We start from the raw sequence: 21,483 nt of genomic DNA on the forward strand, positions 1-21,483 counted from the left end.
TAATCGACATTTGTGAGGGGAAATGGGGAAAAAATGTACTCACCTCCTTTGCTGTGAAGCCCCGGAATAAGATGCGGGGCTACCACGAACCGCCACAAGTCGCGTAATGAGTTTAATGAAGTCCACCTGTGTGCGGTCACAGTGTCACGTGATCTCAGTATCTGTTACCTGTTACCAGAGTCTGCAGCAGCACCACCATGGAGAGGAAAACACGTTTGGCACATATGAAAGTCACACAGAAACTTTAGTTTCATATAGCTTCAATTGCAAGCGATGGCAGAGGGACTAAGATCCTTTACTAAAGTAAAAGCAGCAATATCACCTTATGCAAAACTCTGCTACATGCGCCAGTCCTATATTAAAGGCCTACTTAAGTTCACACAAAAACCAAAAATACATATTTTTCCTCTTACATATAGTGCTATTTAACAGTTTGAGCTGAGTTTTGGAGATATCGACAATAGAGATGTCTGCCTTCTCTCCAATATAATGGCACTAGATAGCACAAAAAAAAAAAAAAAACAAGGATTATCAACAGACCTTTCTGTGAGCAGTTTCATGGAAGAACTACAATAATTGTTGGTCCGTGTAGTTCAGAAGAAAGAAAATAGTTCCTACGTGAAACTGCTCACAGCAAGTTCTGTGGATTATCTTAAGTAACCAAGTCATTATTTCTGGAAAGAGATATTGCTGTTAAGTTTTGTGACACCAAAACAATCAATATAGATAAATAGCACTAAAGGTAAGCAGAATAATATGTATTTTTTATTTTGGGGTGAACTGTCCCTTAAAGTAAAAGCAAACAAGCACTTTCGGCAAAACTGAAAAAATACCCAAAGCAAAAGCACCCTTATTGTTACTGGACAAATGATATCGTTATCATTCTCCCATAAATCTAAGTAACTATAATGGAGTAAAAAGTAAAGCTCCACAAATGAAAATGCACCAGTGTAACTCGTGTACAAGTAGGGGTAAGTGATATTTTAAATTTTTTAAATGGATTCTTAAGTGAATTAAATAATACATTGGCTGTATCTTGTGGACACATTTCATTATATACCATTATTGTACTAACATTAAAAATTCTGCTCCACATGAGGTAAAACTAGTGGTGGCAGCTTTAAACCACTGGAGCCCTGGTGCAGTAAGTGGTTACTGAGACTCGTGGCTACACGGGGAAAGACTGTGAATGTGAAAACAAAAAAACAAAGGACCATAAAACCAACCAGACTTAAGTGAAGCCCACCACCTCAGAGTTCGGGGGTTGTGGTGAGATAAAGACACGGTCCATTTTTCTCTGACGACTCATCCATAACATTAGAAAGTAGCAGCAGGTTATGGTAACGGCATTCACAAATGTGTCGGATAATTGAAGTCCATCTTGTTAACTTTAACGTTTCAACACCTTGTTAAACATTACAAATAGACACAATTCTGTTTTTAAGAACATGACACATCATTAACCGTGACGGGAAATAACAAATGAAATAAACGAAGCAAGGAAAATTCAAAATCACCCATTTATTTTCTCTCTCCGTAGGGATTAGGTCACCATGACGAACATTTACAAGAATTGTAACAGGGACAATACTGGGAGGAGGATTTTAAATCTCCTTTGAATAAGAGAACAGATTTCAATCTGTACTTCTCTGTGGTTCACCGACTACTCCAGAGGCACTCTAATACGACGCAACGCAGCAATCTCTTGACTAAGATTCAGGAAAATAACACTGGACAGAACGACTGAAACAAAGGAACCATCTGCTCGATATAGACGTGTGTGTGGAGGAGCAAACACTGCACAGGGGAAAGTACAAAACTATAAAAATTAATGCAAAGTTGGGATCAAATGATAAAAAATAGATGAGTGGAAGAGCAGAGTTCGAATCGTTAACTTCCGACTGCACATCAGCGATGCAACCATCTCCAGTTTTAATGGATGATGACTCGTTGAATGTCATCTTTATTGGCAAAAACCACAACGTGCACTGTTGTCTGCGGATGAATCTTCAGGATCGATTAAAATCCTGACTTCCTACTGGGCTCAAGTGCAATAATCAGTCCTAACTCTGGCATCATGTAACTATATGGCTTACAAGGTAAACAGGTCCATACAAACTAGAAAGGTACATAGACATCTTTCATTAATCAAAACTATGGTACAGCAATATATTGGCAAAAAAACTAAAGAGCTAAGTATGTAAACAATGGTATACCACTGTACAGCTTATCCTAACATGGTATTTACAGGTCAAGTTCTTTTACTAGCTAGTTCCCAAGTACAGAGGGTCAAATGTAAAGAAATAACACAGGGTGGTGACGTACACTGTACGTTAGGCAATTTCAACCATCCCATCTACTTGCAAAGAACTGGATTAGAGGAGAGGAAACCCAACAAACAGCATTTAAATCGACAGACTTGTTGAATTACCCGGTGCCGTCCTCCTCCTCTCACATGTAGTTTTTTTTTTTTTTTAATAATACATAAGGCAAGGATAGTTAAGGAAGGTGGAGGCATCACATTCTTTGCAAGGGATTACTGATATAATAGATGGGATAAGTTGACCGTTCTTTGGGGTAAATGCACTTTTCGAGAGTTTGTCACATATAACAAAAAAACACATCCGAGTGCAACAGAGGGGACATGTCTAGTTCTGTCGGGGAAAATGTGCAAAATCTGCTCTAAAGCAAAGTGACAGTGTTGCAAATTCTAATGTACAAGGTACTGGGAGATGTACAGGGTCGTCACGAAAGACAACGGCGCAGACCCTTATTCCAACATACTGTATATACAAGGCACTAAGGATAAGATTCAAGGGCCACACGTCCAGTCAGTTAACAGCTTCCTCAGTCCGGTCGGAATATAGGATATTTGGGTAAGAATTCTATAAGAATCACCTGTGGAGAGAAGAACATAAATGATTATTGAAGACAACTGCAATGTAATTGTTTTCAGAAGAGCTGCAGCAATTTTGTGAACAAATTGACTAAAAAAATCAATAAAAACACTTGTTTTTTCAGGTCCTCACATTTCTTATATATATTATGATCCCTGTATGAACTGATGTTCACACGTTCAAAATGATTATTTGCACTCTTTTTTTTAAACTATACTAATACTGTGAGAATTTGAATTTTTAGCAACTAAATGTATTGATTTTTTGACTGCTTGTGTTTTACTATTCATATGTTTTCTTGGTGTGGTTTTCATATAAGCCAGTCTAGGTTTCTACCAAACCCTAACATGTACTTTTTATATGTTTTAACCCCATTGTGCTTTGTATTATGTGAAACAAATAAACTAAACTATACAAGGGTAGTTCTTTTCAAATGTTTGACCAAACAGTTATTACTTTTTGAGAAAATAAATTAGCAGACTTTGTGCTCACTGAGCTGAAAGCGTCAAGTCTCTGCTTTCCAAACACTTTATTATCAGCTGAAACCAACTGAATCCAAAGGCTGTCTTGAGGTTGAAAGTCGATTTAAAAACCTGGAATATGGTCATTAGTAATTTAAAGTTCTTAGTGGGCTAAGACCTGTAAATTATTCAGTCCCAAATTGTCGGCAGGGACTGTGAAGTTTCATTTTAAAGATATACTACGTAGGATTTTCTCATTCTAAAGTAATCCCTCTTTGTCATCACTTACGACCACTATACCTAGAATTATGCGGCGCTGTTTTTTTCTGCAGAGAATCTGCCCTTTGTCTGCATTGTCTTATTTTGCCATATTCAGGACGTTCCTGGGCACTCCACACAGGTGAGGTCGGGACTTCATAAAAAGGTACGCAGCACGCATCAAAGAGGAAGCTATGACAAAATAATCACCGCAAAAAAACAAATATAGCGAGGCAAAACCCCAGCAGACACAGCTGGATGTGGCTTTCACTTTCTCTTTCTCCGGCGATATTGTTTGCAAATGGTAGCCAACAATTCCTGCATAGTATGATAGTATTATTCTCTTAGAAATATAGTTTATATAGCAGTAATTTGCAACAGCAAATATGTTAATTTAACATAAATTGCGTTTACAAACAGTTGCTGGTTTCCAGTGATATTTCCTCTGGAAATCAACTACTGAGAAACACTGACAAAACGTTTACATCCAGGTAAATATTTATTCACTGGAGGCTTTTTTGTTTGTATGCATCAACAACGACTTTTATGTTTGTCTGAAAAACATTTCACATTTTTTAATGTCCAGCTGACCTGCTGTGCAGTGATGAAGAGACTCCTGAGGTTACGTTTGCGTTTAGTTTGAGTCGACATGTTTTGTCTATGATTAGTACCATAAGACATCGTTAGACTTTGTTGTTTTTCTTTGTCATAGATGATAGAAAACTAAATATTATTACGTTTTAGGTGACTGAAAAAACAAAACTTTTTTACCTTGGGTTCTAGAAAATCACAATGGGTTTTTTTTCTTACTGTGTTATGTTATTTTGCAACATGATAGATCAGTTCATCAGAAAAATAATCTGCTGATGAATCTCTAATGGAAATGAATCAAAAAGTTTGAAAAGGTATGCAATAATCCAAAAATTCACTGCTGGTTTGTTGTGTCAGCCTACTTACATATTCCATCATATTACTGCTTTCACATTTTCTTTTACTGAGTTTCCAGTGCAGCCCCAGCTGATGAGAGAAGAAAAGACACAGACACAATGAATGAGCATCTCTCTCAAACAGACAAAGGCACGCACGCACACACAAACACACACACAAACACACACACACACACACACACACACACACACACACACACACACACACACACACACAAAGGAAAATCTGTCTGAAATCTCCCCTTCAGTGTCGAGGGAATTTGAGAGCAGGGCTGTCTGGTCTTGCTGGGGTCAAACTGTGGCCAGACACCCTGAAGAGCTTCCTTTATGCCTTTGCACAGCTACTAGCTGTAATTTGTTGCTGCGAGACTAAACAAAATTAACACGGCATTTCACTGCTGACCTCACGGTCCTCTCAGACCTCACGCACCAGATCTGACTCAGCTCTGAGTCACTCGTGCGGCGGGTTAGAGTTTACAGAACAGATTAATGGTCATTATCCATCACGGTGATACTCGACTTACACCGACACAGACAATTAAGCATTTTCACACAGGTGCTCATCCGATTTCTTACCTTGTGGTATAATCGGTTATTTTCCCACTCTAACAACTTATGAATAGACCGTCTTGTCTGTTGGAAAAGAAAACAAACGCATTAATGCAAGCGACAAAATACTCAACAGTTTAACAGGTAACAGTAAACGGCCGCAGTGTTGGGATTTATGGACTGAACACCCAATTTACCAGCTAGTAATTTCCACTTTGTTGCCATTAATTCTGAGTGGTAACACCACTTCTAAGTGACACACCCATGAGCCGGGCAGGAGAGGAGCTCTGCAGCGCAATGCGTCATTTCTACACAGAGCCACTAATTGAACACGAGTTGTTATTACCCTCTACACTTGGACCAATGTGGCTGAATTGCTATAACAGCCCCTGAGTAATCAGCGCTGATGTAAGGGAGAGTTAAACTGTCTTGTCACAGGCGGTCTGGGACTTACTCTCTTGTTGAGGCAGATAACAGGCCACAGACTGCAGCCTACTGTACAGCAGCAGCACAGGCAGCCGCAGAGAAGCCACTTCACATTCACAGGCAAGTTCTTCTTCAAGCAGGCGTTCACCCTGCTGATGCTGGTTTTGAATTCCTCTGGTGCTACCTAGAAAAGAAAAAAGAAGAGATGGATCTATACCAACATAAACAGCTCAGTGGGGGAAATAACTGAGCGCAAAAGGGAGCGAGACAACTCAAGTGTTTGTCGGTGGCGCTGACATGAAAGATTCCCAATCGCTCAAAAGAAAACCTGCGCGCAAAGATCAAAGAGCTTGAGAAAAACCAACAGGTAGATATTTGGAGATGTTGTCCAGAGATGAGATGAAATCTCTAAACGCTCTGCCTCTGACTTGCTAACCAAGCTCCAGACTGTTCAAGGCAAGGAGGGACTCAAAGCAGAGATAAGCTCAGTGCCTGTGGCAGCGCTGGCCAAACAACTTGAATGGATGCTCATTCCTCGCTGAGTCTGTACGCCATAAAACTGGGGTCGTAATCTTTTATGACAGGATGCAAAGGTCTCTTTGCAAACAGCCAAAGACCTCAGAATAAAGCCCAGCAGGGCCTGATCTGCACCCTTCAATCATCATAATTGTGACCTCATCCATCACATGTCACCCTGGGTCACAATACTGAAGGTACTTTTTATTGCCCCACACTTCCCTCGGCCTGCTCTTACCCCTGCAGCCTTTTTGTGTTTCTGCGTCCGACCCAGGAAGCTTTCCTTTCTTGTCTGCAGCAGAGTCTTCATTTCATTATTTTATCACCAGGCGCTGGACCCTCAAAAACACTGGGGTCCCCGCCAACTGAGCCCCATGCGCGGCTTACTCATTTACAGAGCTGGACAGCAGCACATTCAGACTCTTTTCTATACATTGTGGTGCGTTAGTTGAAATGCAGCTCCGTCACATCAAAACCTCGCGGAGAGGTCTGAATGGGCTGGTTTTGGGGAAGTTGGGGCTGTTAAAGGGGCCAAAAGAACAATTGGATCACTGTGGCTTTAATTGCTTAATTCTTCCCACTTGGAATTGAACAGAAAGCAGCCTGCAAGACTGAAGTGCAAGAAAGTACTTAGAGAGAAACTGTACCTTTCCCGTGAGAATAGAGGGAAACTCTGTGTCAAATCTGTTGCTCAGTCCAAACCTGGAAGAAGACAAACAAAATTTAAGCACTGATATAGTAATGAAATTGTATCTTATACAAAGTGCAAAATCTGCTATTACTATGAACATGATGAAAACAAAAATAATCCACAGTGAGTAGAAATATGTTGTTAATTACACAATGAGACATAAAATGCTTATTAACAAACGATATAGTTTAGCTGACAATGAGGGATATTAAATAGTTTTGTAGAGCAGTAATATATTTGGGTCCCTGTTACCATTTTTACAAAAGAAATGCACATTACTATTGTAGTTCTTGATGTAAAGAAAGTAAACGTGCAGGAGGCCAGCTGATGAAGCGCACATCATATTACCCACAAACCAGTATAATAAATTAGAGCTAAAATAACTTCAAGCCAGAAAACAGGAAAAAATTATAACTGGAATAATTATTATGGAAAAATAAGCTGTTAATGGTTTATTTTCCTGCAGTGACCGCTCATTACTGCAGACCTGATTTGGCATTTATATAGGTATTGTGTGATCCCAGTAATTAACAGTTGAACATTTTATCCTCACATTTATTTATTTATTATCATTATTAAACCTAATTCACATATATGTGATGTGTTAATAGTGTCGTCTTTCCAGAGGAAGAAAAAGCAGTCATGTCCGCGTAGAATAAAACAGATAAATGTGGAGACGAGATAGCTGTGTCTTGGTATATTTTCAGTAGCTGCGTTTTAAGCTGTTACTGGCAGACGTAGTTGTTTCTTCTACAGAAAATGATCCATGTTCAGATATACAGAAAAAATGCATGAAGCTCAATAGTAACAACCAGCATGTAAAATGAAGCAGCTGATATTGAATAATAAAACTGGCATCCTGATAACTTTTCTCTGATTAGAATCTAAAATTAGTTCAGAAAGGTTGCCAGCTAGGATTTGGCATCTGATAGTCAGGTTTAAGTTTTGGTGACAGTGAAGGGAGATGTGACAATGACGATAGTGATGAACTTTTGCTTTTTGTTTTTTTTTCTGAATAAAACCACTGTACTACTCCATGACGTCATAACAAGGAGCTGACGTCGCCTCCTTAAAGCTCTAATGACAAAAATGCAGCCACCATCAAAATGTAGCAAGAAGCTGACATCCCCATGTAAACAATGATATAACTCGCCAAAAAAAAAAAAAAAAAAAGCTGGAGACGATGATTAACCAGGTGACACTGCGTCGACTTAACTTCATAAAATCTGGTAGTGTTGTTTCAGTCTGCTGTTAAACACGTAACAGGCGCAGACTTTTGATATCGGTACATCACATGTAAACTTGACAACCAGTTAAGACCGAATGCTACCATGTTCCGCGGTTGCCATGGGGACATAAAACTCGTAACGTTCGATTAATAACATCACATATATCTATATTATAACGTCATAATAACGCTCCGTTCGTGCTCCAAACAGCCCCCTCCCCAAAACATATGGCTAACTGTTAGTTGTTGTGTTTGGCGTTAGCTAGCAGGCTAGCAGTGGCTAACCAGGCTAAAGAATGAAGACACCAAAACAACAAAGCGACAGCGGGACAGACAGGAGAGACACACGCGGCTCTGCTTACACTGTGATGTGTCCGGCCCCTCGCATCACCACGGGCTCCGGACAGTATCTGGGCAAGTGTTCCTCACTCACTACGTGCTCATCCTCTTCGTCTTCCAACTCATAAATGGTATCAAAGTCCGCCATGTTGGGTAGTAAGACGCTCATGACGTCTCCTACGGGGCTGCGCGCGGACGCACGAGCGGACGCGCGGTGAGCCAGAGATTGTGAATAGCGACCATCGCCCCGCTGTGTTCAGAGGGAGCAACGTTAGCACCAAAACTGGCATTGCGTAGATGTGACTTACATATTAGGATATTAGTGGAATCTATTGGACCCATGACACATAGGTCTATTATATTAGAAAATATATGGGCTTTAGCCTATATTATGTTTTATAATAATAAATATCCCGGCATTCTGCATTAGGAAATTTACTTCTTTAGACATTGTAGCCTACATGGGTCAAAATCAGGAAAAGTCATCTTCCCAAAATAGCCAGTCTAGCCAGATGACAATAAACATGTCAACCAATTATGCATGAACCTACTTTGAACCCATAAGCCTGAACCTGATTCACTTCTGGGAAGTTAAAAACAGACAGGCTGAAATGTGTCAAAAAGCAGAAGTTACAACTTCTGACAATAAATGCAAAGTGAAAGTGAATCTTCTAAAAATACAGCTTTTTAACATATGCTAAATAGCTTAAAATGTTTATATTGATCAGGAAAAATTAACCCCCATATTTTCAATTGCTATATATACATATATGAAACATAACCATATGTTTTATGGTTGGTTTTCTAGTCATTGGTTGTGTGACAGTTTCAGAAATAACTGAAAAGCCAGGCTTGTAGCCTAACACATGTTAGATATAAAAATAAAATTTAAAAAAGTCTAATTATTTTGTAGTAAGATGACTCAGTAGGCTATAGTCAGGTTTTGGAAACGAGCCTTTACTATCTTGTCCAAATTAAAAATAGAAGCATTGAAATTGCATGTCACAATGCCTATTGCTATATAATCCTTGTAAAGCAGGTTCAATTTTTTTCTTGTGTTATGCTGATTATTTTGGGAATTTTGTTAGGAGCATTATTTATGTACTGTATGTTTCAACTAAGCAAAAGCTTAATAGCCATTTTGCTTAAAGTTACTTTGATATGTTAATTTCTGACAGGCTTAAGTTTTTTGTAGTCTACCTGAATTTGTAACTTGCGAAAAATACCGATACTCGACGGACACAATAACAGCATTACAAAAACAAAAACAAAACAACAACCCTTGATGCTATTGTTATCCAAGCCTTTCGGAAGAATAAGTAAATTGACAAGTTTACTGCAAAAAAACGACATTTTATTTACATTTTGCCAGCAAACGACCAATGTACCCGTATCATTCACAGCTGTCCCTGCTTTACTAAAGCGGATAAAATTGTGCTGAAAAACGCGTGTAAATGATTTGTCAAGTCAGAGCAGTTTGCGTGGCCACCAGCTACATACAATCCACTTTAAAACTTCATTAAAATGTCCCTGAATTCACATTTTTATTCACATACACTTCATCACATACGAAAAAAAAAGGATATTTATATCTTATTAACTCACAAACAAATTAAAGCTTTGAAGTTTGAAACACGTCGATTTTTTAGTTTTTGTTTTTTTGAAATCCCCACGTTATTAGAACTATTCTATAAAAAGCAATATTTGAAGAGCCTCCAGCATTTTGTTGCTATAAATCAAATGTGTATCCGCAGCTTTGAGAGTTCAGATCCTCTGGCTGCCTATCAAGTGTCCTGTCAGCGTGTCGGAGTGCTCAGTTAGGTGAGATGGTCCAGAGGGTGAACTCTTACTGAGTCACAGTCACTTGTTGTATATTCCTGATAGATGGCAAGGTGTTCATGCCCTGAGGAGGGTACAGAGAGTTGTGGATGTCTGAGGGACTGAGAGACCCGGGAACCGGCAGAGGGCTCACTGAACCCGGGTCACTGTGCACAGACCCTCCGCTGCCGTCAGACTGACCCAGCTTCTTCTTGATCAGTTTCCTCTCTTTGGCTCTGCGGTTTTGAAACCAGATTTTCACCTGAAGAGGGGAAAATGGGATATACATTTTAAATTAATATTATGGGTTTGAACTTCCTCCATAAATCTCCATGAAGTTACTATATAATTAACAATTCAAATAAAAAACGAACTTTAAAATAATACTAATATTACCAAAACTACTGATACAAATAATTATACTGAAAATATGTGAAATAACTAGATTCTCTTGGACGTAAAATGCCAGAATAATTAGAAAGAATAAATATTTAAATAAAAGACATATTTTGAAATTACCCCGTTTAATCTGCAGACATTTATAATGAACATAAAATTAAATAAACTACACAGAAAGAAGATTAAAAAATAAAACACAATTAAAAAATAATAAATCGATTTTCTCGCCCAATCTACGAGCCATTCTTTTAAGAAAAATAAATTAGCTATGAACAGAAATTTTACCAAAATGAATAATAATTACAAAATATGCACCTTGTGTAGGTAATACATTTTCATCATTTGTCATTATATACTGCTGCCTTTTCAAAAAGGACCGATCATTTCACTTTTCAAATAAAAATCTGTACCTGTGGGAGCATATCTGACGCAGGCACATCTCAAAGTACAGAAACAGAATAAAAAAAGGTATCAGTGCACAGAACCACAATTCGATATGTTTGAATTTTAGGTTTTAATAATCAACCACAGAATAATTAATACAAAATGACTTAAATAATATATCAGAGATTCATTTTTTTTTTAAATATCCAAGGCATTGTATTTCTATCTGTTATTTAATTTACAGACTAACCTAAACTACCATTTCAGTAATATTGACATGTTTTCCGTTGCCTAATTTCGTGAGTTACGCGTGTGAAAACGAGCGTGTATTTTGGTAGTGTCCACAGATGCTCATACATACCTGTCATATATTTATTAAATTATTGTTTGCATCTTTCTGCGATAAAAAGAGACCAGACAGAAGTGTTTAATTTAGACATACCTGTCTTTCCGACAGACCGAGGTTGACAGCCAGTTCAGACTTCCTCCTGATGGTGATATATCTGTTGAAATGAAACTCCTTCTCCAGCTCCAGCCTCTGATGGTCTGTGTAAACTACCCTGTATTTCTCCTTCGTTCTTGTTTTACCTGCGAAGAAAACGAAATTACACAACATGAAGATTGTGCTTCTTTATAGTTGTTGCTGTTTAGCTGCCAGGTGGTTGAACTGGAAGATTCACAGAGGAGGCTGCATGCCGAGACCGGCTTATCTGCACACAGCATCTTTATTTGCTGCCTCTTAAATCCACATCCCTCTGCTTTCTCCTCTGATACGCAAATTACACTTTTTCATCTTGCTTTGATGACAACTGTAGTACTGCGAGTTTCAAACGGTCAGCGATCAGATTATCTGCTGACAAGTTAAAAAGAAACACACGACGGAGGAGATAAGACAAACATCTGACTGTGGAGTCAAAGCACTGTTTGACGAGGCCTGCTTTGGAGGGCATTTTAACGTTTTACGTATAAACGTTTGAATGCCATAATCTGACAAATTTTATAAAAAAAAAAAAATCTAATAAATGTTGGACATCCTTATTACCACAATTTCCTATGAGCGTAATTATTTTTTATTAATAGACATTAGGAGATCTGTCTCATTCTAGGCGTTCATAATTAACAAATATTCGATCTGAAACTGTATTTAACGCCACTGTAAAGGCCTACAGTTTGTACTACTGCACTTTGGAGACGCTGGCTGTGAAAAACGTCACTCTTTCCGGCAATATAATTCTGGGAGAGGAAGGGAGGTTGGTGCATATCAAAGTGAAGAGGTGTTGAAAGCAAAGGCCACCGCCTGGATATGACGGACAACACTCAAAACAGGGAAGTCCACCTCACATCTCCAGGAATAATGACATTAACATCACAACTGGGCCTGGCGCCGATTCCTCACACCTTATTTTTCTTTTGGAGACAGATATCAGTAGACTGAGCTGCTGGCCTTCAGTCCATTTTCCCATCGAAATTTTGAGATGTAGAAATAAATATTGGACACATTTGAACAGTTATTTCCGGTGCGATTGTAATGTAGTTCGTTGTCATTTTTTTTTTAGAGATATTATATCTATTCAATCAAAAAACACAATTATTAACATTATGAAAACATTTTATGTATTTTGCCCAAATTCAACCAAACGCACATAAAACGTGTCAAAAGACCAACGTTTCCATCTGTTCTTAAGATTTCTTTTGAGTTTTTACGCACCTTCTACTTTCAACAATTATTTTAAAAAATGTATAATACCGTTTCTCCTTCTTAATTTAACAAATTCGATAGTAAACTATATTTCAATAACACGAAACTGCCAGACAACTGTGCGCGTAAACCCCCATGTGAATCGAACGGAAACGAACTTTTCGGTGCGTAAAAATATTTTAAAAAAGTTTTTCCTGCAGGACAAAGGTAATCACATAGCATCATTTTGGCACAAAATGTTAGACTCACCTGTAGAAGACGATTGCGCAGTTTTACTCATCCACTGGAATGAATTGCGCCTTTCTCTATCAGGAGAAAGTTGTGCAACATTAACGTTGTCCGGCGGCGGCTGTAACACCGCAGATGGAGGATGCATATGACTGTACTCAGATGAGCAGTAAGGAACCTGTGCAGGAGAGGAGTTGTTCATGGGTGTAGGAATAGTATTTGGTGGTCCCAGACTGTATGCACCCCAGTCCTCCCGTGGAGCGCCATAAGTTGGCCCCCAACTCCCCGCAGATTGTGCGTGCGTATCCATGTTTGGCACATGATGGTATCCAGTAAAGTCGGGGTACTGAGGCGTGGAAACAAAGTTCTGTGGAGGCAAATTGATGCTCGATCTTCTTACAGGCCCTTGGTGATACATGCCGGTTTCTTTATCCAGAAGGTATCCCACATACATGATTTGGATAAGAAACAATTAAATATGATGATGAACAGCGAAGGCGATGATGCGGCCTATTTTAAGGCGACATGGTTGCCCCGAAACTGTTAAAAACAATCCTTCTGCTGTTTATGTAGTCCAAATGGGTTCCCAGTGTGAAATGCGACGTAGTTCCAGTCTGTCTCCACTCTCACATGATGTGTCTCTGTTGACAAGATGCTAAAGGTATACTGAGGCCTCCCTGACGTCAGCCAACTCCTCAACTCTTGGAGATTTGCATTCAAATGAGAGTGACCGGCGCTGCCGGCCCAGCTGTCCCCTCGCGACTGTCCTGTAGCGCGTCATCACCTGACAGTGGGCCTATCCTGAGCAGGGGATCTCTGCACACCATGAATAAATTAACACCGCGGCCTATCAGCAGCACGGAGCGGCAATAAACTGAGAAAACTCGTCCTCAAACGCACCGAGCAGAAAAGTAGGCCTGTGCGTAATTGCGCGCAGATATATTTTATCATCTTGGATTTAGCATGATTTTATTTCCAGGAGATATTAATTCAATCTGACGACATCGGATTATTAAAGCTATTTATTTTGCACATTAGTCTTTATCTTCTTGATCCAGTACATTCTGTTTAAATGCATTTGGGTTAAAACCTTGTTATTATGGGAATGCCAACCACGCTTCACGCGTAATTCCCGTTTTATTTGTTAAGAGATTCACTTGCAAACGAGGTGCAAAGTATGAGAGACTTGCTCTGTGAAGCAAGCCGGACCTTTAGTATTCCGTGTTCACACCTCAAGGTCGCACTTCACAGCTAATTCCGGTTACAAGGAAACTCCAACAACCCCCTCTGTGACAAACAGCGGCCCTCCACACATCAGTCACCGCCGGCTCCTGAAAGTACACACAATTTATTTATTTTTTTTGATCACGTCTCATGAGTTAGAGGGTACAAATGCCCCATTAAAAAATCTGAATTTTAGAAACGCAGTTCCTCTGAAGTTTGAAAATGGCCACTGTCTCTCTGCAAATGTGAACTGGTAATGAAATGCATTTTGAAAGAATTCAATTGGTGAAACAACAAACTCCATGAGTAAAAAAGTGACAAATTTAAGCAGAATTTTACAATGGACTTTCTCTCAAGAACTCAATCTCAGGTGCAAGTCTGACCTGTACTCTTGTCCCTCTTGTCAGAGTACTGCATCTTATTCTCATATTTTTTCCTCATACCCTTTCATTCTCTCGGTATGTTTCTGATTCGTGTGCCAAGTGTCTGAGGGCCTATTTAGCAGAGCTGACTAATTGGCTTGTCTAAAAGTCACAAATCCTGATGGATGTCTCTGAAGCATCTGTTTATTGACCACAAAATATTTATGAGACAGTGTGATCGGCCTGCGACAGTCCACGGTCAGTCACCTCTCCAATTTGTACATAAATCAGCATCCTGGTTGTCTTTTTTGGAGAAGAAAAACTGGCATGTTTTAACCTCTCTCACTGTCACAATCAACACTATAAATACATGTTTATAAATGTGCCAAAGAAGCATGAATGAATGTATGTAAAGGGAGCAATACATCTATATACCTTCTAACATTTTTCTTCTCATTATGATATAAAAGTCTGCATGCACAGAGATTCAAGTGAGTAAGCAAACAGTTCAGGTCACACCTTTACACAAGAACTGACTTATTGAGTTACTTTATGGCTTTCACATTTTGCATTTTATGTTTTGATTATAAAACTGCATTTAATTGTTTTACTTTTCTCAGCTGTCATCCACTGCAGATTAGAGTACATCACTTCACTCACTTCACTCACTCTCATTACTTTGGTGTGTCCTAAAGTTTCCACAACGTGTAGATTCATTATTCATTACTCATTGCTGCCCTCTTGTGGATTTCTGCAGAACAACAGCTGTTGTAATCAAACTGTTGAAAGCTGTCTGACCACCAGAGAGTAAAAAGAAATTGGCCTACATATTACTCATGTGTTGCAGTCTGTTCAAGTACAAATTTGAGATAATTGTATTTCCATTTTCTGCCATTTTATACCCGTCAACACTGTGGGATAACTTTGGTGACTTTTTCTTTGTTGTTTTCAAATTCAGATGGTCAATTAAGATACTCAAACACTTTCCCCTCAAGTCTCTGAATCATCAGTCCTCCTTCTGTTTGCAATAGTCTGCCTGTAAATGTTCAACCCATATCATCTTTCCACTTGTTAAAAACGCCCCTATAACATGTCCATTATAACACTTCTGTAATTATGTCTAATTATGTTTTATATTTTTATTACTTGATGCCATCATTGACAGTAACACTTTTAGATAATCTATAACTGAATGATCCATTTAATTTTGTATGTCTTGGTACTTGATATTTATTTATTTTTGGGTTATTTTTGGTTTTTTCTGTTTGCTTTTGTCATATTTAGTATTGCTTAATTATTGCATTACTTCTGTTTTCTGTTAAATGCTATGTCTAGTTGTGCTTGTATTGTTTTCTGGTTTTTTTTTTGAGAACCCCCTTGAAATCAAGTTTGAACATCTCAGGGGGTTATTACTAATAAAGAATGTCCCAACAAAAAGAATATGATGTATCAACATATTATTAAGGGTTAAATAAAATAGGATAATGGAGGAAGCACAAGCTTGCAGTGGGTTAATTAAAACGAGCTCTACCTTTACCAAAGTGATGAACACATTTTTCTTTTAAGGCTTGTTTTACTCACGGTACAGTTGTGATGATTTGTTTTGTTTGACAGGTCGGCTTGAGGTTCAACGGCTCGTGAGATTATTAAAATAAATCAATGTCACTAAAACACATATTCAACAAAGAACAAAGGCTTTCACCAAACTTAAACCAAATCGAGTCCACAGAGGAAAAATAAAATAAAATGATGTGCAAACTTAAAGGTTTATGTAAAACTGGTGAGAGTTGTTTTTCGTCTTCCACTCTCAAAATGTGTACACCTGACTCCTAGACCTGTCTCACTGGCTGGAACATCAAGGGAATTGTAGTCCTACAATGTCATACGGTCTATGGAGGCCAGTTGAATTGAATTGAATTGAATTGAACTGAATTGACTTGAATTGCCCTCATCTTTCAGATTGACCACATATTCTTGAGAGTGGGGATCGGTGTTCTGCATGATCAGTTCAATTCAATTCAATTCATAAAGCCATTACCACTAGGTGACAATATTCTGTCATTATTTACACTAAACTAAACTAAACTAAAATAAACATTATTGCATCCATAATTATAATCCAATAATATAATATACATTATTCTGAAATGGGACATTATGCATGACAAGTGCTTTTACTTTTGTTACTGTGAGTATTTTTCTTGCAAATACGTTTGTACTTTTACTGACGTAATATTTTGCATGCAGAACTTGTAACAAAGCATTTCTGCAGAGTGGTATTACTGTTGGTACTTCACTATAAGATGTGAGTACTACTTCCACCACTGCTGACCACTCACTGGACTGTTGACCTCAAGAGGGCAGTCTAAACCAACAAAAACATTTGAGGATGTCTTCCATGCTGTACACCAAAGTCACAGTATAACACTATGCATCACACAGGCTACTTTCAAAACAAGTATAGTTCATACAACACAGTAAAGATGTGAAATGGGACATCCCCCCGATAAACCATCAAAAGCCTGAGAATAGAGGCCCAGGAGCTAAGCAGATGGTATTTAAACTATGTCAAGTCAAGTTAAGTCAACTTTATCTATATTGCACGTTTAAAACAACCAGGTTGACCAAAGTGCTTTACAGGGTAAAAAGGCAAATAGAATACATCACACTACCTAAAACAATATCAAAATTATCGGCAATATCAACAAAAATAGTAAAATCTGTTGGGATAAAAACATTTCATCTTAAACAAAGGCCAGGGAGAAAAGATGCGTCTTCAACAAAGATTTAAAATGCTCTAGTGTCGGGGCAGATCTGATTTTAAGTGGTAAGCTGCTCCACAGGTTTGGTGCAGCTACAGCGAATGCTCCATCTCCTCTGGTTTTAAGCCTTGTTTTTGGCACATCCAGGAGCAGCTGGTTAGCAGACCTCAGAGCCTGGGTGGAGCATGAACACGAAGCAGTTCATTAAAATAAGCCTTGCCAAAGCATTAAGTGCTTTAAAAGTTAACAACAAGATCTTAAAATCAATTCTGTGGTGAACAGGGAGCCAGTGCAGTGAACGCAGCACTGTTAGTAGGCGAGGAGCCACATTTTGGACCAGCTGCAGACACTGGATGGACGACTGGTCCAAACCAGCAAATAAAGAATTACAGTAGTCCAGACGAACTGTTATGAAGGCATGTATCAACCTCTCTAATACGTTGAGAGGGAGATAAGCTTTCACTTTGGCTCCCAGCCTCAGCTGATAGAAACTGGACTTTACTATTGAAGAGATCTGCTTGTCAAATTTAAAAGCATTTAAAAGCGCATCTACTAACATGCAGATTTTTTTAAAAATGTATGTACTATACGAACAAAATTATGACCTACACAAGACCCTAAGGACTAACTACACCACTCTAACTACATGACTCAAGAAACATTTATTTTATCTGTCTAAACATTTGTTAAAAATAAGTAATAGAGACATATGACAAAGGGAAATACTAGTAATAATAAAACGTATTACAATATGCTGTTTCACTTATTTTAAGTGACAGATTACAGACAAACTGTCCATTTTGAGTTCTTAAAGTTCTTTAAAAGTTAATTGGACAACAATTAGTCACATATATCGCAAGTCCTGTCATGAGAAAACATCCTTATATCATTGATGTTTTATCCTCAGGTGCATCTTTTCTGGACTTACTATAAATAAATGGAGCATTAAAAAAGAAAGGGGAACTGCCTGACTTACGCTCAATAACGGAACTAACCTGATGACAGCGGTGACATTTGACTATCACTCTGGAAATGTGCGGAGAAAAGTAATCAGCAGTATGAACTTTCTTGCAACACGCTAATCATTACAGGAAGTTTACGCAGAAACTATATTATGCAACCCTGTAGCTGAAGTACTGACATGTCATGAGGTGACATTTGTTGAGTGACTTACTGTCTGTCCTTTTATTTGAGGACATTTCAAATGATGTGGCAGCACGCACACAGCTGTGATTCACAAAATGTGCTCTTGTATCATCACGGCTGCTGTCAAATAGTATCAGTAAATTCTTTTGTTATTCAGATTCACAGCATTTCCAGTCAGTGACGCCACGTCAGTCTGATGTTAAACAAGAACAGACTTGTGCATTGATCACATTGAGCTCTATGTCACAGGACTACGATGTGATAATAATTACATAATCTCCCGGTCTTACATGTACAAATGCAGAGGAAAAAGAAACAAACTATATCTCAAATGCATTCTTCGCATCAAAAACGATTAAATATCTACAGATTGTCTTGACAAAGAGCTTCTTATCTACCAGGTTTTCTCCAGATAACTCACTAATTTACATGTTTTTTAACTGAACAGCTGTTTCAGTCTTTGTTTATCATCCAATTAATGTCAGTTTTCATGTTACTATACAAAGCTTTGCACAGTTCACACTAAAAAGGAAAACAGAGAACACTACACGTTTTTATTTTTGATTCATTTTATAAGAATGCTAATGTACGATCCACTTGGTTCAAACGTTATGGTGTCACTTGTGCTCTACTTCCTTGTAATAGTCTTTCCCATAAGGTCCTAAAATGTGCCGTCTGTACATTGAATGCTATGCTTCACTTCTCAGTAACTGACTGAGGATTGACGACTGGCTGATTAAATAATGTTTTTTAATTCAGTGTTTTAAAATCAGGTGTATGGTGCCTTTAAATGAATCACAGTAAATGCCCTCAATGAACCATCATGCATGAGTTCACTAGATGGCGCCATTGAGTTAATTATGCATTTCCAGTGGTCTTCTCATGGAGGTGCAGAGTCCAATTCATTAGCTGTTAATCATCAGAAGACTATTTGTCCTCTGTGGGACAGAACGCAGCAACTGAGAGCAACACATACACACATCAAACATTCAGTAAACTCCCATGAGACACATGATTATGTGTCTCAGTGCTGAAATATGTCCGATATGTGCGCAGTCAGCAGGTAAGATTTCATCCTGAGAGTCTGTTAAGTTGCACAGATGTACAGCTCAGTATATACTGGACGCTCACAGAGTGTGTTGTAAAAGACAGAGAGACAAGGTGACTATGAGAAGATCCAGGATGTTTTGAAGGGTCATGCTGAGTTTTCTGGTTCAAATCCAAACTGCATTGTAAAACCGATTTGACAGCTAGACAAACTGATCATGCGCTGAAGAAGTCCAATGCTAACATCTTGTCAGCAGAACAGAGTAACAGCTGTACATCAGACTGATCTCACAGGAATTTGTCCATTTGTAATTACAGTTGGCATTGTTGATGTTAAAATATCCATTTTATCAAGAACTTCTCATTCATTTTGTCTTAAAAGCTGTGGTTTAAAATCTATTAATTCACACCACAATGTCATACATGTATATCTGTATACATTTTTATTACTAAATTCTCCATTGGTCCTACCCTTGCCTATATTTTATAAATTCTCTGACTGGTCTAGGGTGGCCGAAACAACCTTTCATACAAAGTGATTTATGTTTCAGGTTCAAATGACTCCAGTGATTGTATTTGCATACTTGCATGCTAAAACAGCTGGTGATGAAGAGATGTGCACTCAGAATCAGAATCACGTTTATTGGCCAAGTTCAACAAATGAAGAACAAGGAATTATGTTGAATCAAATGATCTTTAGATACTAAGAAAACTAACGTCTCTTCTTTGCCCGAGCTCAGCAGTGTTCGTGTAGTAGATCAGTGACAGTCTGCCCAAGAATTCAGTTTGTTGCATAACTTCATTGATGTTATTAAAGTGGCCACAGCGCCTCTCTGCAGGGAGCGGGGTAAAACAGGACCATCTGCTACTATTTTTAGAGAAACTGCCTGCATAGCTGACACACAGGCCCGATCTTTAGTTTGTCGTTTCTAATGTAAAACACATGTAAAGCAGGATACTGCAAACACAAGTCATGTTCCAGTGTGTTGACTGATTCATGCAGGATATGACAAAAATAGATGTTGGCCAGATTGTGAAAAATGTTTTGGTTTCTGAGAATTTTTTTTTTTTAAATGAGAGAACATTTTCTACATCCTGGGAGTAGGAGGTGTCGAAGAATGTAACTTTTTTAAGTTTTGTTTTGACATTATCTTGCTGAATTTGGGTGTATTTGAATCATTTGAAATAAAGGAACAAATATAAATATTCATCCAGGAAGCTGGAGTGGGCAGTATCAAAATTTGGTTTCAATCAGATACCAAGTAGGTCTAATACAAGGTTAGATACCAATACCGCTAACTATTTAATCATCAAAAGTGGCTCAAGTAGGAGAGAGCAGTGTTTTGTGATTTATGAGGTGAATAATCAGACTGATAAAATAACAGATAATCTTGAACAATTGCTGTTTGAAAATGTGACCTCAACCAATACTAAAGATCGGATTTGACTGATAAATGTATTATATTTAAGATTTAATTTTGGCCTATGTCCAATTCACTAACATGAGGGGGCGGGGGTTATGACCTTTACTGTAGCCAGACACCAGGCAGCAATCGAGATGCTTGAGCTTCACTTTGAGCGACCTGTCATATTGTCCATCTTTCTGTACAGTCTATGGTGTCACTGGAGGAAACGTCAGGAGATCACTAGATTTCACAGCAATACATCCAATAGTTGTTGAGATTTTTCAGGCTGGACCAAAGTTTTGGTCAAACTGACCGACTGACAGATTTACAAGTTTGTGCCTAAAACCATTTCAAAAGAAAAGAAAAACAAAATACCCACAACTGCTGCTTTGCACAACAACCAACTGAATATTGAGAAAAAACAAATCTCAGACGTCATATTCTTTTAGATGTGATTTGTGGTAAATGAAACTATAAAATGACACTGCCATTGTTTGCAGAGATGCAAAGAAGGGATAATGCCAGAGTGCCAGCCGCCACACATTCACAAACAGGAGGTTCTGCTGTCCAACGTTGCTACTTATGGAAAGGGATTTCATTTCACAGAGCAGCAGGCTGGCCGACAGCAGTGGAACCAGACAAATATGTCACAGAAAGGGATTAACACAAAGAAACATGCATCGGAGCCCAAAAATA

General features: G+C 38.4%; 2 protein-coding genes across 2 annotated transcripts; both read right to left on the reverse strand.

Annotated features, from left to right (window-relative positions):
* Positions 1 to 1,501: 1,501 nt before the first annotated feature.
* chic1 (cysteine-rich hydrophobic domain 1) lies at positions 1,502 to 8,481 on the reverse strand. The gene is made up of 6 exons (XM_042493950.1): positions 8,336 to 8,481; positions 6,702 to 6,756; positions 5,567 to 5,722; positions 5,140 to 5,196; positions 4,574 to 4,633; positions 1,502 to 2,898 (listed from the first exon to the last, which is right to left on the reverse strand). The coding sequence occupies exons 1-6, from the start codon at positions 8,479 to 8,481 to the stop codon at positions 2,848 to 2,850; spliced, it is 525 nt and encodes a 174-aa protein (XP_042349884.1). The 3' UTR covers positions 1,502 to 2,847.
* Positions 8,482 to 9,987: 1,506 nt separating this feature from the next.
* On the reverse strand, positions 9,988 to 13,294 carry cdx4 (caudal type homeobox 4). The gene is made up of 3 exons (XM_042493898.1): positions 12,862 to 13,294; positions 11,356 to 11,501; positions 9,988 to 10,392 (listed from the first exon to the last, which is right to left on the reverse strand). The coding sequence occupies exons 1-3, from the start codon at positions 13,292 to 13,294 to the stop codon at positions 10,159 to 10,161; spliced, it is 813 nt and encodes a 270-aa protein (XP_042349832.1). The 3' UTR covers positions 9,988 to 10,158.
* Positions 13,295 to 21,483: the final 8,189 nt, after the last annotated feature.

This window comes from Plectropomus leopardus, chromosome 9 (assembly GCF_008729295.1).
Source record: "Plectropomus leopardus isolate mb chromosome 9, YSFRI_Pleo_2.0, whole genome shotgun sequence".
Lineage (NCBI taxonomy): Eukaryota > Metazoa > Chordata > Actinopteri > Perciformes > Serranidae > Plectropomus > Plectropomus leopardus.